Source organism: Leuciscus leuciscus (assembly GCF_965113295.1).
Source record: "Leuciscus leuciscus genome assembly, chromosome: 9".
In the NCBI taxonomy this organism is placed as follows: Eukaryota; Metazoa; Chordata; class Actinopteri; order Cypriniformes; family Leuciscidae; genus Leuciscus; species Leuciscus leuciscus.
This window is the reverse complement of record NC_138733.1, coordinates 30,049,250-30,074,045: the sequence shown is the minus strand read 5'-3', so window position 1 is coordinate 30,074,045 and position 24,796 is coordinate 30,049,250. Positions and strand designations below refer to the sequence as shown.

Sequence of the window (24,796 nt, the reverse complement as noted above, 5' to 3'; positions counted from 1 at the left end):
GTCTGATGTAGGCTGTGATATATCCAGTTGTGTTTGTGTATATCAGAGGATTATAACTCAAAGGCACCTGTCCAAGAGACCCATGAGCTCCAAAAATAAACCTTGGCGTCTGTCTTTTCATAACACAAGCATGCCATTTCGAAACCTAAGAGAAGACTTCTCTTAAAGCGCTCCAAAAACACAGAGAAGTCTAAGGCTCAATCCCAATTCTCTGTCTTACCCCTTCCCCTTCCCACTTCCCCTTAGTTCTGCACGTTTACGTGAGAGTAAGGGCTATCCACGTGAACGTGCAAAACTAAGGGGAAGGGGTAAGACCGAGAATTGGGATTGGGCATAAGTCTATCAAAGTCACCTTGAAGGCTTGGTAGATGGTAAAGGGATATGAAGAGAATCATATCTGGTTTCTGAAAAGTATCACTTATCAAGTATAATGAACTAGATCCTTTGAGGATATTAAATGCATCATCTTATATAGGCTATAACATGCTTTACTCAACAAAAATTTAGCAAACTATAAGAAACTGAGCAATACCTATACATTTCTCAATTGCTTTTAACAATTGTGTTTACATATGTTCACCAAGGCTTTGTTTATTTGAATAGAGTAAAAATACAGTAAAAACAGTAATATTATACAAATATACATTTTAAAATGTAATTTATTCCCATGATGGCATTTTGATTACTTGATATTTAATAAACTAGAAATAAATAGATTATGGCAACTTGATTCTGTAATTCTATTACAGTATTTTTCACATATAAAGAAATTTGTGTAAAAAAAAAAAAGTGAATAAAAAGGATGTAAGCACTGTCACCAACAGAGCACTCTGTTACCAGTAATCTGGTAAGTTTGTGAACACTGGGAATCATATTTTTTTTGTAAATGAAGACCAGGTAACACTGATTTTACATAAAGCACACTGTGAAAATGACATGAATATGACAGTGGCCAACTTGATTTAGTGCAGCATAGTTTGAAATCAAGGGTTTAAAGGTGTAGTAAGTGATTTCTGAAAAACGCTGTTGAAAGTGGATCAGAATGAGTACCACAACACACTAATAGCCAATCAGCAACAGGGGGCGTGTCCACTCATGATGTGGAAGGAGAGAGAGTGAGCAAGTATTTTGAAGAAATACTGTAGAAAGAGAGATGGTTGAGAGACATTATAAAAGAGAAAATGTCAGAGGAATATCAGTGGGAAAATAAGTGTTATGATCAGACAAGAGCTTTAATACCTGCATTAATATTAGAATGTTTTTCTTATGGAAGGCCAGAAAATGGACGTAGAGGTTGCATTGTTTCTGCTCCATACGCGAGTAACATTGTGTACTATACGTTAAATTTGTGTTCCTTATATGTTCCTTTATTTGCTTCACTTCTGCTATTATAAAGAGACATCCACTCTTGCATTTCATGCATTTTGGGGGCAGAGCAATGAAGGGAGGGGTGTGTTTGTTTGGGTTGATTACAAATATCAATAGTGTTCAACTAGGGTGACCAAACGTCCTATTTTCCCAGGACATGTCCTGTTTTCACGTCCTGTCCTGGCCGTCCTGTCTGTTTTTTATAAAGTGATGAAAATGTCCTGGTTTTCATTATTTTTCATTGGGCCATTAAGCGTGTACTTTAAATACATGCTTGCCTTTGCACACAAAACATATGAAACCGGCTTCAGCTTCGCCCCGTCTTGTTATAATCAGCGCGTTCCTCAATCCTCAGCGGCAAGCAGAGAGCACGTCAGAATACAGAGGCCTGTGTGTGTGTCAGGGTTTCCGTTGTCCGGTAATTGCCGGACATTGGCCGGAAAAAAAATGAAATGTCCGACAAAATTAAATCTCTCCGGTCAAATTGTCCGATTAAAATTACCTAATAATCCCGCCCCCCTAACACAATCTGAATTTGAGAATAAGCCTAAAATGTATAAAACCAAAATACACCGACCTTTGGCTATGTTATAAAGGAACAGGCTCTACCGTTTGAAAGTTATTAAACAACATCGCATGCTGCATTTCAAATAAAGCGCACGCCTAAAACGGCTGTAATATAGACCTAAACAACGAACGAATGAGTGAGACCAGGCCCAGGCAGACTAGCCGTAAAAGCTTTTTTCAGAGGCCAGACGCGACGGACGATGGTGAATCAGGAATGCCTGAAGCCTCAGATGTCCAGACAGCTCCACCACCACCGGAGAAAAAGCAGAATCGGATCAAGACGAAGCAGCGAAGTCGCCTTGCGGAGAACAAGGTTACGCGGCTTATGCGCATTGCAAGTTGTGGAGAGACACTATAGCCGCGTTTCCATTAGGCTACCCTTCAAATTGCGCAAATTGAAATTGCGAATTAAAAATAAGCACAATGGAAACACGTTAATTTCGCAAAAACTCCCGTTTATCGCAAGAACGTTTTTATGCTCGCATGAGGAGGTTTTTCAGGCAATTCGAAAAAGGAATATTTCGCAAAGCTGCAATGGAAACAGTTTTTGCGCATTTGCAGTGACTTAGAAGACGCGGTGTGTTTGAGGTCCATGTGTATAGCTACGCAAATAATAATAATTTTATATTATTTTATTATATTATAACATTTAATAAACTATATTTAGAAGACGCTTTTATGCAAAAAAGGAACAAAGCTGAGTGTGGAGCGCGCACTGCATGGCACGGAGGCGCGAGCGCGAACACTTGCATTTTCCTATTAACAGTGGAAACAACTTAAAATGCTCTATCATTTCTGGTCATACAGAAAATAATAATACATTATTCTCAACTACTTTTATTTGTGTAAACTCACAATAACAAGAAAACGTTGTGCTTTTGTAAAATAAAATAAAATAAAACAATCAGACGCACTTTCATAATCTCCATAAACTGCAGCGTGAGAACTGAAACAAAATATAGCCTATGTAGGCTAAAGCTTGAAATGTCCACTTTAAAACGAACAAATTCGAATCGAAAGCTAATACCTTCTGATTATGTACCTAATCCGTATGAAAGGTGCATTTCTCTCTAAAAGCGCATCTGCTTAACAGCGGAGATGGAGATGTGATTTTAGCCGACACTTAGAAAACAATAGTTTATTCATAATATTAATGGCTCTTCTCATTCAGCACTGCGGGAAAAACATCAATTCCAGGTTCTAATTTGGCCTTTGAAAACCAGTCAAATCGACATGTTTTCCATATTAATTTGTGAATATTTTATATGTTTAATAAAGGGGCAAAAAGTCATAAACAAAAATCAGAAAATGCGTCGGTATTTACTTTTTTTGCGCAGCAGTTGGTGTAGCCAGTTCAAATTAACATTTTGGTGTTCAACTTACAACCGTTCATTTTTCGTTTTTCAATTACGGGTTAAAAAAGGAAAAACGAATGGACACAAAAGTAGCCTACATGGATCGTTTGGACAGAATACGAGACAGAGTTCTTTATTAAATTTATAAAAGAAACAATAATTAGCCTATATAGGAATACTGGATTCTAAATCTCAAATAAATGCCACAATCAAAACCTCGGAGCAGAAATGAGGGCGAAACACCCAGAAACTCCTTATGTGTCGTTCGCAGTATACAAGGGTCTTTCCCTGCCATTAATGCTTGGATAACACGCCACGTCTCCTTCCATTAATAATAATAATAATGTCTAATGCGGTGGCTGTGATATTATATAAACCAACGTCCGTTGCCGTGATTTTTGAAGTGACTTATCGTGAGAGAAAAAAGGACGTTTAGTCGCATATAACATCGGTTAATGGAAACGCCGTCATTTCGCAATAGTTTTTTATCGATATTTAGATAATAGCGCAAAACATTTGCGCAAATCTGTAATGGAAATGCGGCTATTTACACCGCGAGATATTCAGATATTTTATGTGGGGAAGGGGGATTGGTTTGTTAAACTATGAATGTGAAACCATAGTAAAAACAATTGGCGTTGATTGACGCCAATCGGACGTTCATGTTTTTTTTTCGTCTATTTGAAAGTTAGGCTAATAAACATGTTGCATTCTATACGGCCTGATTATGTCATTTTTTAAGTTACATAGCCTGCCTCCAGTTTTCCTCAACTTGACTAATTAAGAGGCAATATTTGACCGGCATATCATCAAAATGTCCGGAAAACGAAATCTCTGCCGGTCACTTTGACCGGCACCATTTTTTTCTAGCGGAAACTCTGGTGTGTGTGTGTTCATCTCAGCCTCATTGGTCTGTCACACTGCTCGTCAATGTCAGAATATTTGAAATGACCAATCAAATCAAAGTAGGCGGACTTTACGTTCACAGACACAGAATTTCAGTGACACCAGGACTCGACGGTCGACGCTTCAGTTTACGGTCAAGTGCGAGATAAGATGTAAGTAGCTAACAGCGAAAAAAAAAAAAAAAAAGCCCAAATGTAAATTCACAGATAATTTACAGAGAAAATTCCCGTCTTTTTCGTTTCGGTCGGGATCCGTGTAAAGCAGAATGCATGAACTGCAAAGCTGGAACGTACGTGTCAGTGTCAAATAAAGGTGCTAGCGAAGTAGAAGCCCACATAAAGAAAGTATAGGCTACAAGAGAACATCAGGAGGATTGAAATTGTTTTTTTACTGAAATAGTGTAGTAGATTTTTTTTTTTGTAGTAGTAGTAGAAGATTTTTAACCTGCTATGGCCATGAAAAGAAATAGTGTCATGTTGAAAGCTAAACTTTTTTTTTAATAGAAGGCTATTCTATTTTTGCAGGCCAAACATTGAATGGAAAGGATGTATTAAATGTATTAAGTAAGGGATAATCCACAGCTAGCCATGCATTAAAGGATTTTAATGCACGACGTAGAGGCGAAGAACCGCCCGACGCGAAGCGGAGGGTGGTTGCCTCTACGAAGTGCATTAAAATTCTTTAATGCATGGCTAGCTGTGGATTATCCCGCTTATACCTTGGTTATTTGCCAAGTTAAAAACAAGTTAAAGCTGTAACTGATGTTCACAGTGTAATTTTTTAACAGACGTGTAAAAATGACGGTTATTTTCTTAAGTTACGGCTCGTTAGTTCTAGCACTCCGTCCACTTTAAATAAAGTAGAGCCATCGGATTGCTTTTATTTGAATGAATCATCACATTTATTTAAATTCATTATTAAAAGAGAGAGACAGAGAACTGAAAGAGAAGGAACAGAGAGAGAGAGAGAGAGAGAGAGATGCGTGCGTGAGTTAACGTTACCTGTGTGCGTCTCTTTAAAGTCTAGCAGCTACAGTCCCCTCGTTGCTTAAGCATATAGCTAACTTAATGATTCTTTAATGGATTTATTAAAATTATTTATGAATGACAGGCAACACTGACAGTGACAAGGCAATCTTTATTTGAACTAATGTCATTTATTTATTGTTAATTCTTTGTGCCGCTTTTTGTCATTCAACAAGTCTTCTTTTTCGTCTTGTGCCTGGGCCCATTTCTCAAAATTGCCATATTCACCATACAAATTAAACGATATGCAAAAATCATCCATTTAGCCTACCTAAATAAACGTTTTCATATGAGTCTCTCACTCTGCTTGCAAGTGTAACTGTGTTACTATGGTTACCAATGTTTATAGTAGCGGATTCATTTCGAACTGTAACTGTAATCAAACTGACTGGAACTACCTGTGCATTAAAGGGTTTTACTGCACACCTTCCAGCCAATCAGAATCGAGTATTTAAACAGCCCATGGTATAAAGTACAATAACATATTTGCAAGGTTGTGAATGCATTTGTCAAGTATTTTTTTATGCATTCACCCCAACCACGCCCCCACCTCTTAACCACGCCTCCCAAACCACGCCCCCATCCTGTTTTCTGAAAACTAAAATATGGTCACCCTAGTTCAACAATGATTCTCAGAAATCACTTACTGCACCTTTAAAGTTTGTCAACAGGGCTTGTCCAGTGCCAGCAGAACTCTCCTCTCTGCAGTTAATAAGCAGGGACCGGCCGACAGAACTTTTAAACAGCGCTGTGTGTTCAGGTGCTGGTGTTCTCAGCGCTATCAAAATAAAATCCCCGCTTCCAAACAGAAACACTGATCGGCCGATGCAGAAATTGAAAAAAATGACAGATTTACCGCTAATAAAAATTATCATCATCACAATATCCAAATCATACTCTGCCCTAGCAAAAGAAATCGAAAGCTTGATTGCATTCCATCATGATACATAACGCAAATCATAGGGAGTATGCATTGCATTCGCCAAATTGCCACAACAGAAAATAGCGTAAATTGTCAGTTCTGTATTTTAGGTCTAATACAGTCATGGCGAGCATGTTTATAGCTAGCTACCAGAATAACAGCAAGGAAACTCTATCGCCTCCCTGAGTAAAGTCACACAGCATCATAAGAATGCTTGTCAAGAACATACAATGGGATAGAGCACTTGCACTGCATTTGCATACTGTTGTGTAGAGCATATTCCTGGCTTTCAGTTACACACTGATGTCCTAGCTATATAAAGTGTGTTTCATATCACCAGAACAGGGTTAAGATCAAAAGCACTGGTCAAAGCCATAGACAGCGCCTTTGTATGAAACATGGCTCGCTCTATCAAATCAGGGTTCAGTGAACACAGTGTTATGTAATGCTTCAGTCCCCTTTATTACAGAACGGATAGTCAAGAGATGTCATTATAAACCTGCATCACAAACTACATATAACATATTACCTAAACGTATGCATCTCTAAAAGAAAGAAAGAGAGAGGACAGCAAACCACAAGTTATCTTCTGTCAATCTGCTGTTATATAACAGACCTTTTGGGGGAGTCTGACAACTAGTGCAAATGTAGCTCATGGTACATTGTCTTCTCCAACAGGGCTGCAAACAAAAGCAGGCCAGTGGCATCAGTGTTGTTTGCTCTGTGGAGCGCGACCAGCAGCCTCAGGAGACACTGAGCTCTAGCGGAGAGGCTCTATCAGACCTGACACAGACCAAAGATCAAGGCCCGTGGAGGCGTGGCGGGTACAGGTGCTCTCCGCTGAACCTTGAGTTTTTGGTCATAGGGAGGATGATGTGTTCAAGAAATGTTTAATAAGGGCTGGATAAGAGCCGCAGTTTTAGGAAATACACAACTGTACGAAAGTTGAGGCTAATGTGTTTTTTAAAGAATTCTCTTATGCTCACCAAGGCTGCATCTATTTGAACAAAAATACCGTAAAATCAGTAATATTGTGAAATATTATTACAATTCATTGTAACTGTTTTCTATTTCAATTTATTTTAAAATGCAATTTATTCCTGTGATGGCAAAGCTGTATTTTCAGCATCATTACTCCAGTCTTCTGTGTCACATGATCCTTCAGAAATCATTCTAATATGCTGATCTGATGCTCAAGAATTTCTTATTAATGTTGAAAATGCTTAATGTTTTTGTGCAAACTGATACATTTCAGAATTCTTTGATGGAATTACATTTACAATTTACATTACATTATTTGAAATAGAAATATTGTGTAGCATATTATAAATGTATTTACTGTCACTTTTGATCACTTGCAGAATTTATTTATTTTTAAACAAAACCTACTGCCCAAACATTCTGCTCATAAACACAATGTATGGCTTCCTCCAGATATAATTGATGGTGTCAGTAGATTACATTTCAAATGGTTGTTCATGAATTGATGTTAATTTTGTCATGAGTTTGAAGCCACATTATGGTGAGAGGAAAAAAAACAACAGGAAATCTTGCAACCCCAAACTTCCTTAATCGCTTGTGAACAAATTTGAAAAAGGGCAAAGTTGCCACATTTCCCATGTGCCTATTAAGTGCTGAGAAAGCTAGAACAACACTATTATCTAAGGCTAATTTCAGTTACTTCTTAATACTTGTGTCTTCATCCTGTCTAGTATAATAGCCACTCAAAAAAAATGATCATGCAACTCGGCCTGGTATTTTAATGCTGTCAAATTCAGCGTGATTGAAAATGTTTAAATACTCAGTGACAAATAAAATGTTCCTGATGCAAAGAATAAGAACAACAGTAACAACATCTTAATGAATACAGCTATTAAAGCATTGTAAAACACCCATACATGATTCTGAGGTCAGTCGAAAATCACCCCAAATAATATTTCAGCATTCATTTGATTAACTGTGTATATGTGTGCTGTATATGTATGAAACAGATTCACAAACAGTCTTTTAAACCACAGTATTCTGTCTTACAATAATTAATATCACAGAAGTACTGGGATAAAAGTTTATCGCTCGGATATAAACACTGATGTCTACTGTAGATCAAAATAGAATAAATCACCTTTTGCTATAAATAACTGTATTTGCTTCAAAAGACTGTCAATTACATTGTTACACCAGTAGGTGGCGACAAGTGATTTAAATGTATTTGTCATTGAATCAATCATTCAAAGGATTCATTCAAAAATGCAGACTGAAGTAATTATTTATGAGTGAGTCACAGAATCATGCATTCAAACTAATTTCTTTTTTTAAATCAATTTAAATATTTTTAAATAGACTGCAGCTATTAAAGGAGCTGTATGTAAGAAATGTATTTCAATTAATCATAAAATGGCCCTGATATGTCACTAGACATTAAGAAATCATGTTCATTTCAAATACTTATATCACTGACAACAGTAGTCCGGCCAGGATATTGTCATTTAAAAAGTGAAGTTGCAGCCCTCAACTGATGTTGACGTTGTCATCTTGTGTTTTGGCCTGAAGCGCCACCCTCCACCTATCTACCAATCACGAAGTCAATAGTGTTTCGGCATCCGGGTTGCCATCTCAGCTCTAGTTACCACAGCTGCAGCTACAAACGTTCGTGCTGGATCCTGCAGCCTATCTGGCAACCTCGAGTCAGGGGGGGGGGATACACCGCTCTACAGTAATTTGAAAGTGATTGCAGTACCAGTTTTGGCCACAATCTTACATATGGCTCCTTTAACATTTAGTCAGAACATGTTACATGTTATTTTGTTTCGTTGTCTATTAAGAATTGTGAACTATTTTAAATGTAATCGAACAGATCTAACCAACACACGTTTACTCAGAGTGACTAAAATTATGCATAGTTCACCTTTAATATGCAATAACCACAAAATATACATTATAAACCGTCAGGAAGGAGACGCACTGCGTACATGATAATTTGCTTTGCAAGCTTCTTACCCTTATGAAATATTTACATTTACCAGTTTCATGTGAAGTAATTTACCCCGATCGGACACAGAACAGGGCTATGTTCGAATTTGAAAAAACATGCAAACTTGCTACTCTAGCTGCGTGCAAAGTATGCAAATTCTCTGAATGCACGGGATACCCAGATTATCTACTACCTTTACCAGATTGTGCAGTATAGAACAGTGCACACTGTGAGTGCAAGTAACTCTATCCCACAATGCAATGCACTCAACTTGAACTTTCATTCCCAGTGTGATGAATGAAGTGGAAGTAACACCAACTGCGATTTTAAATATCTTTATGACTAAAGTATGTTAACACAAAAATGTATTAAAAGATACAAAATAACAATCTCAAGACACCACATGGAATTAATGTGATACTACTAGGTCACGATTCTTCGATTAAATTCGAATACTCAATTTTTAAAAAATCCTCGATTGCAATTTACCCGTGTCGAGTAACCGGCAAAATACCGGAAGGTGCGCATCCCACTGACGAGAATCCATGAACCGCATTATTAGACCATTTTCTAAGGCTGCTGCACATGTATTAAAACCATTTTTAAAACATATTACAGCATAGATAATGCTATTGAGTGGTTTAATTATGTACATGCGTCTCAAGACCGGCTCCGTTCACATCATTTACGTGCGTGGAACGCATCTTAAACTCCCTCTCTGCATATGCTGCGAGTTTGGATTGCTTATAACGTTCATCTGGGAACGCAATGTGCGCCATTTCACCAGATTTGTAAGGTGAACCATTTTAAAAACCCAAGAGAATACATCATTATATGTAACTAAATATGCAAACTGTTCATTGCGATTTCTAAATAAAAGTCTAAACCCTCGCTCTGAGATTGCATGTTTTTATGTCCACATTCTCTTATTAATTTTTTTTTTATAAAATTACAGTGGCTGTAGCATTTCTATTTTAAAGAAGTTGCCCAAATATTAAAGATTTTAGTTAACATTTGAATTAAATATCGTTTGGCCAATATTAAACCGGGATTTGATCTACTGTAAAGTGTAACACCAGAATGTTGGCCCCCTTCTGCAGGCATTTGTTATAATACATAGCCTAATGTACATAAGTTGACTGTCTATATTATGTATGTTATATTATGCATTTTAACAGCATTTTCTACAAAACTATAATATAATTACTTGATTTTGATACTTTATTTGAAACACTTATTATTGCCTCATTGTTATTATTTATTTATGTATTTAAGTAATTTTAAAGGCTATTGTTTGCTTAGGTTTGTTTTTATTACCACAAAAAAAATCTGATTACTCGATTAATCGCCTAAATAATCGCCCGATTACTCAACTACCAAAATAATTAGTAAGGACAGCCCTAGATACTACTTTGCAAAGTTGCATGCAACTCTCTACAGGTCAATTCAGCACGAAATTTAGTGTGAAAAAGAGTGAGCACATACAGTACAACTCGTTCAGCCAGTAGCCGAATGGTGTAGTATCACCTCATGACTGGGATCTATTCCAGCTCAACAAAAGCTTTGAAACACACTGTGGACTTTAGGCAGTTTTCCAAAAGGGCTCTTATGTCATTATGCTGCCATCAAGATCAGATGGTTTGATTCGTTAACATAACACGGAAAAAGCAAGACCACCAGAAGGCCATCGCTATTCATTGTAAAGCACAACTTTTACATCTTCAAGTTGAATTACGCAAGAGCAATTCAGCCAGAACATGACTGATAATACACAAACCCAACGCTAACATCAGCAGGTTCACATGTAATAATACTAGCTATGTAAACAGTAACTGCATTAAGAAAATTGTCCACTTAACATTTGTGTTGTTCTCCTCAAATAGATTGCTATAAACAGTCGTGACTATGAAACAGGGGTGTCCAAAGTTGGGCCCGCGGGCATTAAAATATATTATGTGTGTCATGCCACGAATATTTTACAAATCATGCAGTTTCACAATGTCAACACAAGGTGACAGCACAGTAAACTGTGTGTGATAATTTGATGACTTATAAGCTGCCATTTCTGTTGTGTATGAGAAACCTTAAACGCACCAAAAGTGGGACAGCGCTACTTGTTGTAAGTTAGTGTACTCATTAAGCCCACTTTCAACTCAAATCATATTTTATGCTGCTCATTATTTTAACCAATCCAGTGATTCGCTACTTCCCTGACATTTTTTAATGCATACCAATAATATTTGTCAATGTTGAGTTAGCCCCAAACATGTGCATGCTGTCTCAGGGGACCTCACAAAAAGACACCCAAAAACTTCGGTGTTTCGGGACCCTTCAGAAATCATTTCTTTGATAAGTGGATTGATATGTCAAATAAGAGATACATGTATTGTTTTTTGTCTGGAATAAAAATAGTATTTTTGTGTTGTGAACATTTATTCTGAAGCAATATCCTCATCAGTGTTCTATCAGCGTTGACATATTTAAATCTGCATATTTGTGATATTTATCCCATGGGCATTTATTTATTTTTTTACCTTTATAAATGGATTTTTTTCTTTTCTTAATCTTATTAAATGTACGATTCATCTTTCATTTTAAATTCTTACATTTGATCAATAAATTCAATTCGAATAATAAGACACTATAGGGCTGTTATCAATCAAATGAAATCAATTACACTGAAAAAATACAAATGCATTAAATAAGGTTATGAGATTGAAATATTTTTTGAATATAAAAATAAGAAATGTTGGAAATGATACTTTTAAACGAAGAAACTAAACTGCTAGACTGTCTAAATGAGCGAGTCATATTTGTTCAAACGGCTGATTCATTCAAGAAGCAAGAGGCAGTAGTTTATGAATGGGTCACTGAATCTTTGACTCAACCTATTCGCTCAAAACGTTGAATCATTCAGTAATGAAACACGGTTGAGTGATCCTGTGAGATGAGATGGTTCTGCTGTGATCTTTGTTTGGAACTATTTTCACTGCTGAAACAGAACAAAAACAATCAATACTGCATCTAAAACGTAAGTGACCTAATTTACCGCAGTATGTTAACTGAGTTTCTTTGTGTGCTGTACTCATTTGGTTTGATTTCTCCTTGAGAGGCTGTGCAAGCCTCAACAGCGCAACTTAGTTACCGTCAGTACATTATATATTATTATTTACTATCAGTCGCCACTTACAATAAACGAAATAAAATCAGAATCATTCTCGCATTTTTGGTGGTTCCCTAGTTTTTTACTTTTTATTCAGTCTACTTGTCAGGTCGGGCAAGAAAAATTCTCTTTCACTTGCCCCTTAAAAAAGAAATCCACTAGTCCAGACAAGCGTTAATGTCAAGCCCTGCATACATACACACACACACACATATATACATATTATACATACATACATACATACACACACACACACACACACACACACACGTGTATAATAATCTATCTATCTATCTATCTATCTATCTATCTATCTATCTATCTATCTTTTTAGAGGCTGCGTGTAAATATTTTCACTATTTCATGATTGTAAAGGCCTAAAAAAAAAAAACACAAATAAAAAAAGACTCTGGTTTCCTGGTTATCCATGACTTAACATAAACTTCATGCCAAAATCAGAACACAGTTCAATTATAACAGGAAAGCTATGAGAAATGTTGTTAGTTCTTCAGAGGTTTGTTTCATAGATCAGGCATCCGGGCAAGAAGCAACATATCCCAATCTTCTCTCAAGTTAAACCCAGATGAACTCATAAGTAAGGACTACCTTTTTAGGGCCTAAAACACATTACGGAAGAAATTGTACACGCTATGATGCTCTAGGCACCTTTATTTGACACAGCTCAAGTGAGCACAGCGCTTAACAGAGAATGCATTCCCATCCTATTCTCAGCCGGGACACATTTAGACCCCCATACAATTTCTAAATAAGTCTATACGGCATTGGCAAAGGGGGCTGCAAAAAGCACAGAACGTTTTGAAGTGTATATATTATTTGTAGAAATGGCCGTCAGCTCTCATCTATGATGACACAGCTACTTTTCCCCAATATAAGAACGTAATTCCAGGATATACTCACCGGAGACACCGTTGTCCGCTGGTAAGGGGTCTGGGATTACTTGACTGGGTTTGTCCGCTCGACATTCCAACAAGAAGCATATACATACAGTCCAGTACGTCACCAGTCTGCTGAGCTCCATAGTGGGAGAGCTGGTTTTAGATATACGAGATAGAGAAATCTTGTCAACTACAACACACCAAATCAACAATCCAACCCTGCATGTCAAGTCAAGTATTAACCTAACCCTGAGATAATATAGAGGAGAATGCTAGCAACTGGAACACACGGTTTACACAGTGTTGTCCCAAATGACGCACTTTAGACCTTATTCACAGCAGCGCCACCTTTGATTCTTAACGGGAATCAAGGCTGTGAGGGACAGACATAGGCTACATCTCTTCAGTGGGTTGTACTGCTTTTTACCGTGTTTCTGGATTGTTCTGCTGACGAAACGCTGCAAAACATATCTTTCAGAGAAATTTCAGTAGACAAAAAAGCCCAGAGAGCATGAGCAGTGGAAAATTATAAGTGATCTAAGAGCTTTATACAGCGGATGCCATTGAAAACACAGCAAGTCTATCCCTCACAGCCTCTCTTTCATACCTGTCATACCGCTGCTCTGAATAAGGCCTGTACACTGTGTACTCAGTGTACAGAATGAATTTTTAGTTATAAGGTTATTTTGTCATTCAAAGTTAGAGACTAAAAGTCTCTTCTCCTCCGCTATGTAAAGAAAGCTGTGACAGTTGAGCGCGCACGTAGTTTTAATTAAGTGCATTTAAAGTGCACTTTTTCTTTTCTGACTTTTCAGTGTGAACACAGAACTTGCACTTTTGATTGATACTAAAAAGCCGCATAGAAAAGTGCATAAGAATGCAAATTGGGATGCACCTTATTCCTCTTCAATCACTAGTTATGACACTTATTCTGCATCTGCACATGCTCAGTAGAGTTCTTTAGATACTGATAAAAGTCCCTATTTTTTATTGCTCGGTATTAAATTATGGTGCCTATAAATTTAAATGTATTCCTTTTATCTCTATAATGTATAATAAAAGTATATTAATATATTGTAATATATTAATAATGTAGGCCCCACCTAAACTTTTGCTTTAAACACATTTCTGACAGGTAACATTGGCCTAATTAGAACAATATAAAAGGTGAAAACGGGTAAGAAAGAGTGTTCAAAGTATTAAAACAATGACTCAAGTCATTTGAGGCAATTAGTTGAGATACTTTGTTATAAATCACTTTCTGTAACCTGAAAAGTGATATTTGTTGCCTTCAAATTATCACGTTCTTCTGACCTACTGATCTTAAAGTAAGGCTACATGCACTGTTCAAAGGTTTCTGAAAATATATTGCTGTTTTGTTTTGGGGTTAATTTGATCTGCAGTAAAACAAAAACACAAATCAAAATAGACAACTTTAGAGTGTAAACACCAAACAATTATTTTTTTATTTTGATTATTGTATTCATGTATTTATCTGGGGACTCCAGACATTGGCTAAGGCATGCAACGTTTTTTCACAATGACGTGTAATAATGTCATCAAGTTACTCATCAACTCACCTGCCAACTAGTTAACACTTATAAGTTGAAACTATGTAAACCAACCCTTCCTTGACTATACTGTACATCTAAAAGGTCTGAATGTATAGCTTCATATGCACAATATTAAGGTTAGCATACCTAACACATTATAATAATCTGAATAATTAACACATTAACCTATGTAGATATCCAGGTATGAGTTTAAATAGCTCAAGAGCAGATCTGAACTAGTATGAGTTGCATTACCCACATTTGCTTAACAAAATCAGTCATAAATAGCTGATTCATAACCAACGGCACTGTATTTATTATCTTTATTTTCATGCGGCGGAATTGCGCAGCTGGCTTCGTAGCGGCACGAGGCCACTGACACCCACATTTCCCCCTTTATAAACACCCAAATCAATTGCTGAAAAAAAAATTGTAATGTAAAACACAGCAAATCCATATGTTAAAGCGTTTAAAATGAGCTGTGTTACCTCGGGTCCTCGTGCTAGACCGTCCTAGTGTTTGAGGTTCGTCTTCAGTTGCTCTCTCCTCCCATCAGACTCCATGGAGGCTTTGTATTGAAACACTCCAAAAACACACGGCCACACGGTTCTGCACGGTTCCCTGTCCCGCCGGTGAGAGAATACGGCAGGTGGACGGAGGTTTGCTCGTCCTCTGTCAGTGACAGAAGCAGAGAGAGGCCGAAAGAGCTGCGCTTCCTCTTCGTTTCAAGCCGGGCTCACGATCTGCGGCGCGGCGCATGCGCAGTCACTCACTCACTCCCTGCTAATCACACTCTGCCACACTCTCATAATCACACACACACACACACACACACACACACACGCTTATTTAATGGTGTCGACTTCACATTGACTTCTATTGTTTTTATATTATGTATTATATTATATGTAGCTAGTTATATTATAATGTAGTTCATTATATTTTGTATCTCCTGGCCATAAATGTAAACTTTGTTGTTTATTAAAGTTTATTGCAGTTTTTCATTAAGTAGATATTTTTCATTATTTAGTATGTTTATTTAGCCATTTACCACAATCTACTGTGGAGGTTGTTACATATATTTGTTATATAAATTTTTTTTATAATTTTAATTATATAATGGTCTAATTTAGTTATAATATTTTAATCATTTTAATATGAGACTAGTCTGTATAAAGTTATCAAATATTTGCACATGCATTATACATTTTTTAGTATTATGATATTCAATTCACGTTTATTTGTATAGCGCTACTTTCAAAGCAGCTTTACAGAAAGTGCGTGAGTCCACATTACAATTTAGAGTGATCTGTTATCAGAGGTAACTCTCTTAGTTAAGTATTTCAGAAATGTAAATAAACAAAGTCACAGTTATTTAAAAAAGTATTAATTTAAACAATGTAATAATTGAATGCAGATATAATGAGCTCATTGAAGTAATGAATACTTGTTTGTAAACAAATGATAATGACATTTAGAAAATATAGCATTGGTGCATGTTGATGGTCTTATTTAGTTTTAATATGAGACTATATAACAAAAAAATATATAAATAAAAAAATAGGCTACATTTATTAATATTAGGCATATTTGTTTTATTAATATCAATTATTTTTCTTTAAAAACTGCATGTGCTAACTTTTTATTTATTGTTCTTCCAAGAATTATCGTTAATGCATTAAGAGACAATTTCATCCAAAGCAACTTACAAATTATGCATTTTATCAGTTGCTGCGTTCCCTGGGATTCAAACCAGGACCTTGGTGTTGGTGTTTAGTGCCATGCTCTGCTAACCTCTCATTTACTAACCTCATTATCTAACCTTCTTCTTTTATGGGGGCTTGTAGAGCATTTTTTACACCGATTTCTGCATAAAGTCAAGTCAAGTCGCCTTTATTTATTTAGCGCTTTATACAATACGGATTGTTGCAAAGTAGCTTTACAGGGTTAAACAGGGATGTAATGATTCAGTGATGCAAAGCAGCTCTAAAAAGACAATAGTGTCAACATTCAGCTGAAGTCAGTTTAGAGTTGATTCAGTTTGTTTCAATAACTGTAATCTGCAGATTTCCACAAACTCAGTACAGAAAAAGTCCACAGAAACTAGAAGCCAAAAAAACTTCCATTTTGATTTCTTGTTAATCAAACAAGAAAAGAAAAAAAAGAGAAATTCACTAATTGCTCTTTAGTAGATTTAATATAATTAATCTATATTTATTCTATACAGTGAAGACTATATTTTTTTATTATGAGCTCAAAGTTGTATAATCACCTCTAAGAGAGGGAATGGAATATTCCGGCCTCAAAAATCCTTCACTGTATAAATTAAATATAGGCCTAGATTAATAATAAATCTACTAAAGAGCAATGAGTGATTTTCTCTTTGTCCTTTCTTCTTTGATTAACGTTAAAGTACACATGAAATCAAAATGGAAGTTTTTTGTTTTGTTTTTTTGTGGCTTTTAGTATGAATATGTTAGCCTTATAAATTAGCTAGTGTGCCCCAAGACAATGACAAAATTTGCATTTCGATGATATAAGCAATTGATGACATCACTCTGCACTTCAGCTTCTGATTAGATTTTCTGTGCAATCGCTATTATGAATGTAATAGATAATAGTTGAATACATTGTGATCCTCTGTATGTGTATGTTGTTATTGTTCTGTTATGCAATAAAATAAAATAAAATAAAATAAATAAAAAAGATTTTCTGTCCAATCAAATGCTCTCTAGAAAATGAAGCGTCACGCCCCCTACATTATACGCTGAAGCTGCGGCTGAAATTAGTCTCTTATTCACACATTTACTATTAACTACATGGTGAATGGCACATGGTGCACTATATAGGTGATTCGCTTTTCAAGGCACTTCAGTGGGCCTTTAATTATCACCATATAACAATCTGCCTAGTCACTATCACTCTGCCTAATCATCAACAAAATAGTCAATAATTACACAGCTTGAATACATTTTTCAGTAGTGCACAGAAGGACATATGGAAGTGGTGCTTTGACTGCTGCCAAAGAAATAAGTGCACTGACTGTTTGGTTGAACATCGACATCTGCTGTGATTGTGCTTTCCTGACACTTTTCTTTTTTCTACTCACCTCTTTGCGTAAAGGGACTGCAGTGTGTTTGTGTCTGTAAAAAAGATTACACTGTCCCCTAGTGGCCTTTTAATGACACTGCAAAATGTTATTCTAATGGGTGTTCACATTTTACAGTTTCAGTTTGACATGTCTCTCTCTCTCTCTCTCTCTCTCTCTCTCTCTCTCTCTCGCTCTCTCTCTCTCTCTCTCTCTCGCGCTCTCTCTCTCTCTCTCTCTCTCTCTCTCTCTCTCTCTCTATATATATATATATATATATATATATATATATAATCTGTATATATATGTGACCCTGGACCACAAAACCAGTCACATGTTGCACGGGTATATTTGTGGCAATAGCCAACAATACATTGTATGGGTCAAAATTATCGATTTTTCTTTTATGCCGAAAATCATTAGGATATTAAGTAAAGATCATGTTCCATGAAGATATTTTGTAAATTTCCTACCGTAAATATGTAAAACATTTATTTTTGTGACAAAATACTGCTGCAATTGCAGTTAGTTGTAACATTTCAAATTCAACGTTAGAATAACTAATAATGTGTTGTTTCAACTTAAAATATTTGTGCTGCCTTAAAATTGGATATTTGAGTTATCTCAACAAAAAAACACTACATTTTAAGTTGTAATTTCTTTTTCTTTTTTACAGTGTACAAGTGTCTTTTTTTAAACACACCCCATTAATTTATGGCCTACATCATCTTTGAACTTCTCCACTGGCTCTTTGCCTTTTTGTGTCACTGACTTCCTCTCAGTGCACTAGGCTGTGCTCACTTCCTCCTATAGTCCCCGTGCCACTGTTTTTAGGGACAGTTTCATTCAGACTACTATAGACAAGTTTACTGGACGCTCTTTTGGATGATGCACGGTGAGTTTTATTTCGTATTTGCCCTTGATGATCTGTCCCAAACTTACTGTCAACCTTCATTCTTAAGGGACCAGATTTAATCTCTGGTTTGAACATTTGATAAGTGATAAGAATGCAATGATGTCATTTGGAAACAGTTACCTCTTTTTTGTTCTGCTATATTCAAATGGAGCTCAATGTGGTTTTAAAATAGAGCTTTCTGACCGATTAATATTTATGTAATGGTATTTTACATTTTAAATGTCTTAAATGCAATTAATAATAACAGAAAACTTTAATGAAATCACACACCTTACTTGTGCTACGTAAAATTGTAGTGCAAGCTACATTATGTGAAGCCTACAGTGTAGTAGCATTTGTATAAATTTTAGATAATAAATTACAATATAAGATCAGGCAGCTTGAGGGTGAAAAGCATCAGCTGAAATAATGGCGAGATGCACATAAACTGATTTGATGACTGTGGCACATTGAAACACTTTGCAGTTTATTCTTAGACAGAGACTGTAAAGCGATGACCACAGTTTCTTTCTATGTGCATTCAGCGAATATCTTTGTGAATAGCTATTATGATTGCTATAAAGTGCCTCATACACTGACCCAAAGAATTCAGGCCTATAGCAGTATATGGAGTGACTATCTCAAAAAATTGAACATGCATCTGGAAAACTTCCAATTTGACTAATTATAAAACAGATGCACTCCGACTCCCGGAATTTGCATTGCAGTCGATTTGATTTGAGCTAAGATTTTCACACTAACACTTTCAAGTTGTACAGTCTGAATCAAACGATAGGTGAATGGACTGTGGGCGGTCCGTAACCCCTACAACAGTGAGCAGTACAGTTTTAAGTTCGTCTAGTTTCTTTAAAAAAAGGAACTGTCTTCTTGGCAGCAAAGTTATTTTAGACCCCTAAACCTGTTAGCCTATATGATATATAGGCCTACTCTAAAAAATTACTGTAATTTTTACTGTAACAATGCGACAGTAAAAACCTGTTTCTGTACTATATCCAGATAAAAACTGTAACCTTACAAAAAAATTACAGAATCATCTTATAATTTACAGTAAAAAGCCATAAACTGACATTCCAAGACCTCCCTTGATACCCATAAAACATTACATTAAAATGTTCTTCAAATTATTTTAAGAACTATTCAATGAAAAGTTATTTGGCAAGGAAAGGTACGTTTATTTATATCGCACATTTCATACACTATGGCAATTCAAAGTGCTTTACAGAAATGAATTAAAATAATCAAAAAATAAAAGCAAGGACAATTAAAACAGTCATAAAATTAATTAAAAGAGTAAAAAGATGATACATAGATAAACTTCTTATCTGGCAAAACATCAGTGTATCATATTTTTCACAACTCCCAGTTTTACTCTGAGATTTTCCCATGCTGTGTCTGTGGTGTTATTTTGGCGCGCCTAAGAAATCTATTGGACCCGATTTTCCCCTAAAATCGGACAGGAGGAGCTCTAGGACTGACTCACGGGGTAACCTCGGGTTCACTGCCTCATCAGTCCGCACCCCAAAAACCCACTTGTTCGGAAGCTCTAGGAATGGGATCAATCCAGTCCGAACCCCATAGAACCTCGAGTTTAATCACACATCAAACTCAGTACTCCGTCACTCCACTTTTGGGGAAACAAAAATGGTTCTTCTGTGGTATTATACAAACCCACCCTTTTGGAACCTTTATTTTTTATAAAGTGTAGATTTTTTCGGGCTAATGAGAATGCACATCTATGTTATGATGAATATTGCATGATTATTACCTTACTGTACTGTTTCTGAAGAGGCTAACAGACACCCTTGTGAGATTAACTACTTCCCCATCAGCTCTGCGCAACTGTTCTTCTCAGAAAGATATAAATAAAGGTCATTGACAACAATGTAATGTTTTGTGGGTATACTGGGTATTAAGGGAGGTCATTTTGACCTCAAATACATGTGATAATCTGACTCAAGCATAATTTACACAACCATGATGGTCTTCTAGCATGGGTGTGACTTTTTTTCTAATACTGACAACTCAAGTTTGATATATTCACAGTTTTGTATGTTGTTTCAAATCTCGCATGGATCACAACTTGAGTTGCTAAATATCTATGACATAAAAGTCGAAATTTTTACATCCTAAGTCATTATTATGAGATGAAAAGTCAATAGTAAGACTGAAAAAGTCATAGTTATGACATGAAAAGATGAAATTATGAAAAACGGAATAAAAATTATGACTTAAAAATAGACATTCTGACTTAAAATATCATTATTATGACATAAAAGTCACACACCCCTCCCTTCATTGCTCCACCCCCAAAATGCATGAACACGCAATGCAAGAGTGTCTCTTTTATCATAGCAGAAGTAAGAAAAAATATTCATGAAAAAAGCAAAGATGATGAACAAACAACAAGGAAGTATACAAAATTAACATACAGTACACATGAGTAGGCCAATAGTTAGCAATAATTCATTGTAAGTCGCCAATGATACTCATGTATGGAGCAGAAACAACGAAACCCCGGCGTCCATTTTCAGGCCTTCCCGTTTGGGTCTCTCCAGCTCTGGGAAGCTTTTATAACACGGGTCCTAAAGCTTCTGATCATAACCCTTCTTTTTCCAATTATATTCCTCTGACATCTTTTCTTTTGTAATATCTCCTAAACATCTCTCTTTCTACAGTCTTTCTTCAAATCTCCCTCTTGCTCACTCTCTCTACTCCCGCATAATGAGTGGACACGCCCCCTGTTGCTGATTGGTGTAAGATAGGGCCCAATATGTCATTATTTAGACTTTTAATCTCATGAGAAGGACTTTTTATGTCATACCTTTTACTTTTAAATGTCGTAATTATGACTTTTAGAAGTAATTATTTAAACTTTGACTTTGTCATAATTTCACCTTTATCTCCTAATTTTGACTTTTTATCTCATAATTATTACTGTTTATGTAAATCTTTTTACTTTTTAAGTAATAATATCCACTTAGTATGTCATCATTTTGACTTTTCCTTCAAAATTTTCTCGTTTTATGTTATGATTTTGAGTGTCATAATTTTGACTTTTTAATGTTGTAATTACAACTTTTTAAGTAAGATTTTGACTTTATATGTAATAATTTTTCCTTTTTATGTCATAATTAAGATTTACCAAAGCATGATTTATGTGGGAGCTTCCAAATCAGAGAATGTTTGGAACAATGTGGCAAATGGTAAAACTAGTCCTTGTGTACATTTCAGTTATTGGAAGCTGAAGGCAGAACAACAATGCAGAACGTCAAGTGTGTCGTGGTGGGAGACGGTGCCGTTGGGAAAACCTGCCTCCTGATATCCTTCACCACCAACGCCTTTCCCAAAGAATACATTCCCACTGTATTTGACAACTACAGCGCACAGCTGGCGGTAGACTCTAAAGTCATCAGTCTGAACCTGTGGGACACCGCGGGACAGGAGGAGTACGACCGTCTCCGGACCCTCTCTTACCCACAGACCAACGTCTTCGTCATCTGCTTTTGCGTCACCAGCCCCTCGTCCTACGAGAACGTCAAGCTAAAGTGGTACCCCGAGGTGTCAGAACACTGTCCTCATGTGCCCATCCTGCTGGTGGGGACTAAGAAAGATCTGAGAGATGATGCAGAGGTGCTGATGAAGCTGAAAGAGAAGAACCTGTCCGCGGTGTCCCAGCAGCAGGGGGCGGCGCTGGCCAAACAAATCCAGGCCAGTAAATACATGGAGTGCTCAGCGCTCAACCAGGACGGGGTGAAGGAGGTTTTTACAGAAGCGGTTCGCGCCTTCCTCCACCCCAAGCCACAGGGCTCCAAGAAATCATGCGTGCTGCTATAAATCTGATGGGACCTAAACATATATTGTTTCATGGGGTACTTGCTTTATAACATGTACTGTAAATGAAATTCACACTTTCAAAATGAATATTGAAAAATATTCATATGAAAACAAAGTTAGGTTTCAAATAATAAAACAATAAAAACTACTATGCAAAAATAATGAGATTAATAAGTACAGTATTTGGACACATTCTGAGTGTAAAACCTACTGGAACAAGTGCAAGCATTTTTTCTTAATTATTGTTTTTATTTTCATTTTTCATTTTCATGTTAGTTTTATATTTTGTTAGGCCTACATAACTACATAATTACCTTTTTTAAAATAAATTTGTTACAATAAATGTAAATATTTGATTCAGTGTTCAATGTAAAATGGGTCATGTTGACATGCTTTCAGTTTCAAATCGCTTTCTGTGTCTCTATCTTTAATTGTTCTTACTTATTTAAAGTCCCCCTGTGGTGAAAATCAAGCTTTTAATGTTGTTTATATGTCTATATGGTGTTTTTAATATGCTTAAGACTAACCATGTGCAAATTCATAAGCCAACACCATTGCTGAGTATTTTCTCCTTAAAACTGCAGTGAACCAAAGACAGTCTCAAAAACACGGTTTGAAATCGCTGGTGTTTCTGACGTCACAAGCTACCTTATAACCAATCACGTCAATGCGTGATCGTCAATGAGTGGATCTCTGAGCTTGTGTGAGTGAGTGGAGGCGGGGCTAATTTGCATATTCATAGAATACGTTTAAATGTGTAATGTTGGTGATCAAAGATGAGTTTTAAGTGTTAAAATGACTGATACAAGGGGACTTTAATTGTTTTTTCTTTGTTACTCAAAGGTAAAAATAACCAACAAATTTAAGATTCAAACAAATTTAAGATTCAAACAATATTGATTAATCAGTTTGTGAATCAGTCAATTCATGATAAACAATCCAAATATTCTGGATCAAGAAAGCACAGCATGACACATATAAATATCTTAGACTGTTCAGTCCAACAAAGCCTGCTTTTTATTTTGATGTTAATTTGCATATTTAACTTGCCTGCAGTCGCAACCGCACTGCAGAATTTAGTGTTTAAATCATATAGGCCTACTGTTGAAGTTAAACACAAGAAAGACAGTCTGTGCCACTTCAGATCAATTTCACATAGGCCTACACTGCCACAATATTAAAGGTTTTCCATAAAATGCTGACTGTGGTACTTTTCGGCACACATTAATAAAATGAGGAACCGTTTATGCAAACCTGTGCTTTATACACTTACCTCACGATTACAAAACATGAAACTCATTAGTTTCAGGTTCTTTTTTTTCTTTTCTTGTCTTTTTGCACGTTTGGGAGATGAGTTTGTGGCTGCTTATGAAGCGATTTTCATTCTTTCCATATACTTTCTTTTGTGCTGATTTTTGATTCTTTTGTTAGTGAGAGCAGAAGAAACGAGAAATGTTCACTTCCCTCCTGTAAATCCTCAGCTATTTCAGGCACAGTTTGCAGCAGTTTCGATGTTGTTAGGCTAAATGTCTGGACTGGAGAGACATCTTAACAGGAGAACGAAACGGCGAAAATAATGAAAATAGAATTAAATGAAATCTCAGGGTTGCAGACCAGAAACTTTCTAGCTGTAAAAAAAAAATAAAAAAAAAAATAAAAAATAAAAAAATAAAAAAAAAATAAAATAAATACATTTAAAAAATAAAGCAAAGCAAAATAAAATAATAAAATAAAAGAACATAAAGAAAATGAAATGAAAGAAAATGAAAGAAATACAATTAAATCTTAGGTCAGATCAGAAACTTTCTAGCTGAAAAAAACAATAATAAAAGAAAACTAAAGAAAAAAGAAAGAATAAAAATGAATAAAATAAAGTAAAATAAATAAAACAATAAATAAAATAAAATAAAATCTAAGGTTTGCAGATCAGAAACAACAACAAAAACTTATATATATATATATATATATATATATATATATATATATATGTGTGTGTGTGTGTGTGTGTGTGTATATATATATATATATATATAGGCCTATATATATATATATATATATATATATATATATATGTATATATATATATATATACATATAAATATATATATATTTATATTTATATTTATAGGCTATATGAAGAGTTCAGATGCAAAAGCCTCCAAGTGCCATCTGAAATTTTCTTCTAGAATGATCATTTTTATCAAGCTCATTTCACTTAAATGGCAATGCAAA

General features: G+C 35.8%; 2 protein-coding genes across 6 annotated transcripts in view; one reads left to right on the top strand and one right to left on the bottom strand.

Annotated features, from left to right (window-relative positions):
• stim1a (stromal interaction molecule 1a) overlaps positions 1–15,491 on the bottom strand; it is a 55,627-nt gene extending 40,136 nt beyond the window's left edge. For 2 of the 4 annotated variants that reach the window (XM_082179669.1, XM_082179668.1), the window contains exons 1-2: positions 15,215–15,490; positions 13,196–13,326 (exon numbers count right to left, since the gene is read on the bottom strand). In XM_082179669.1, coding sequence (XP_082035795.1) covers positions 13,196–13,316 — 121 coding nt within the window. In that variant the 5' untranslated portion in view covers positions 13,317–13,326; positions 15,215–15,490. Of the gene's footprint in view, positions 1–13,195; positions 13,327–15,214 lie in introns of all 4 variants that reach the window. The other 2 variants (XM_082179667.1, XM_082179670.1) reach the window with 2 other exon arrangements.
• Positions 8,979–23,036, top strand: rhoga (ras homolog family member Ga). 2 transcript variants are annotated; one of them, XM_082179672.1, is made up of 2 exons: positions 8,979–12,145; positions 21,962–23,036. In XM_082179672.1, exon 2 carries the CDS (start codon positions 21,989–21,991, stop codon positions 22,562–22,564), a length of 576 nt encoding a protein of 191 aa, XP_082035798.1. In that variant the 5' UTR covers positions 8,979–12,145; positions 21,962–21,988; the 3' UTR covers positions 22,565–23,036. The 2 variants fall into 2 exon arrangements, with proteins under 2 accessions (XP_082035798.1, XP_082035797.1); XM_082179671.1 differs by lacking the exon at positions 8,979–12,145 and adding an exon at positions 18,552–18,709.
• Positions 23,037–24,796: the final 1,760 nt, after the last annotated feature.

Bases quoted from the DNA above. Each gene is read 5' to 3' on its own strand.
- rhoga (XM_082179672.1), top strand. From the start codon at position 21,989: ATGCAGAACGTCAAGTGTGTCGTGGTGGGAGACGGTGCCGTTGGGAAA.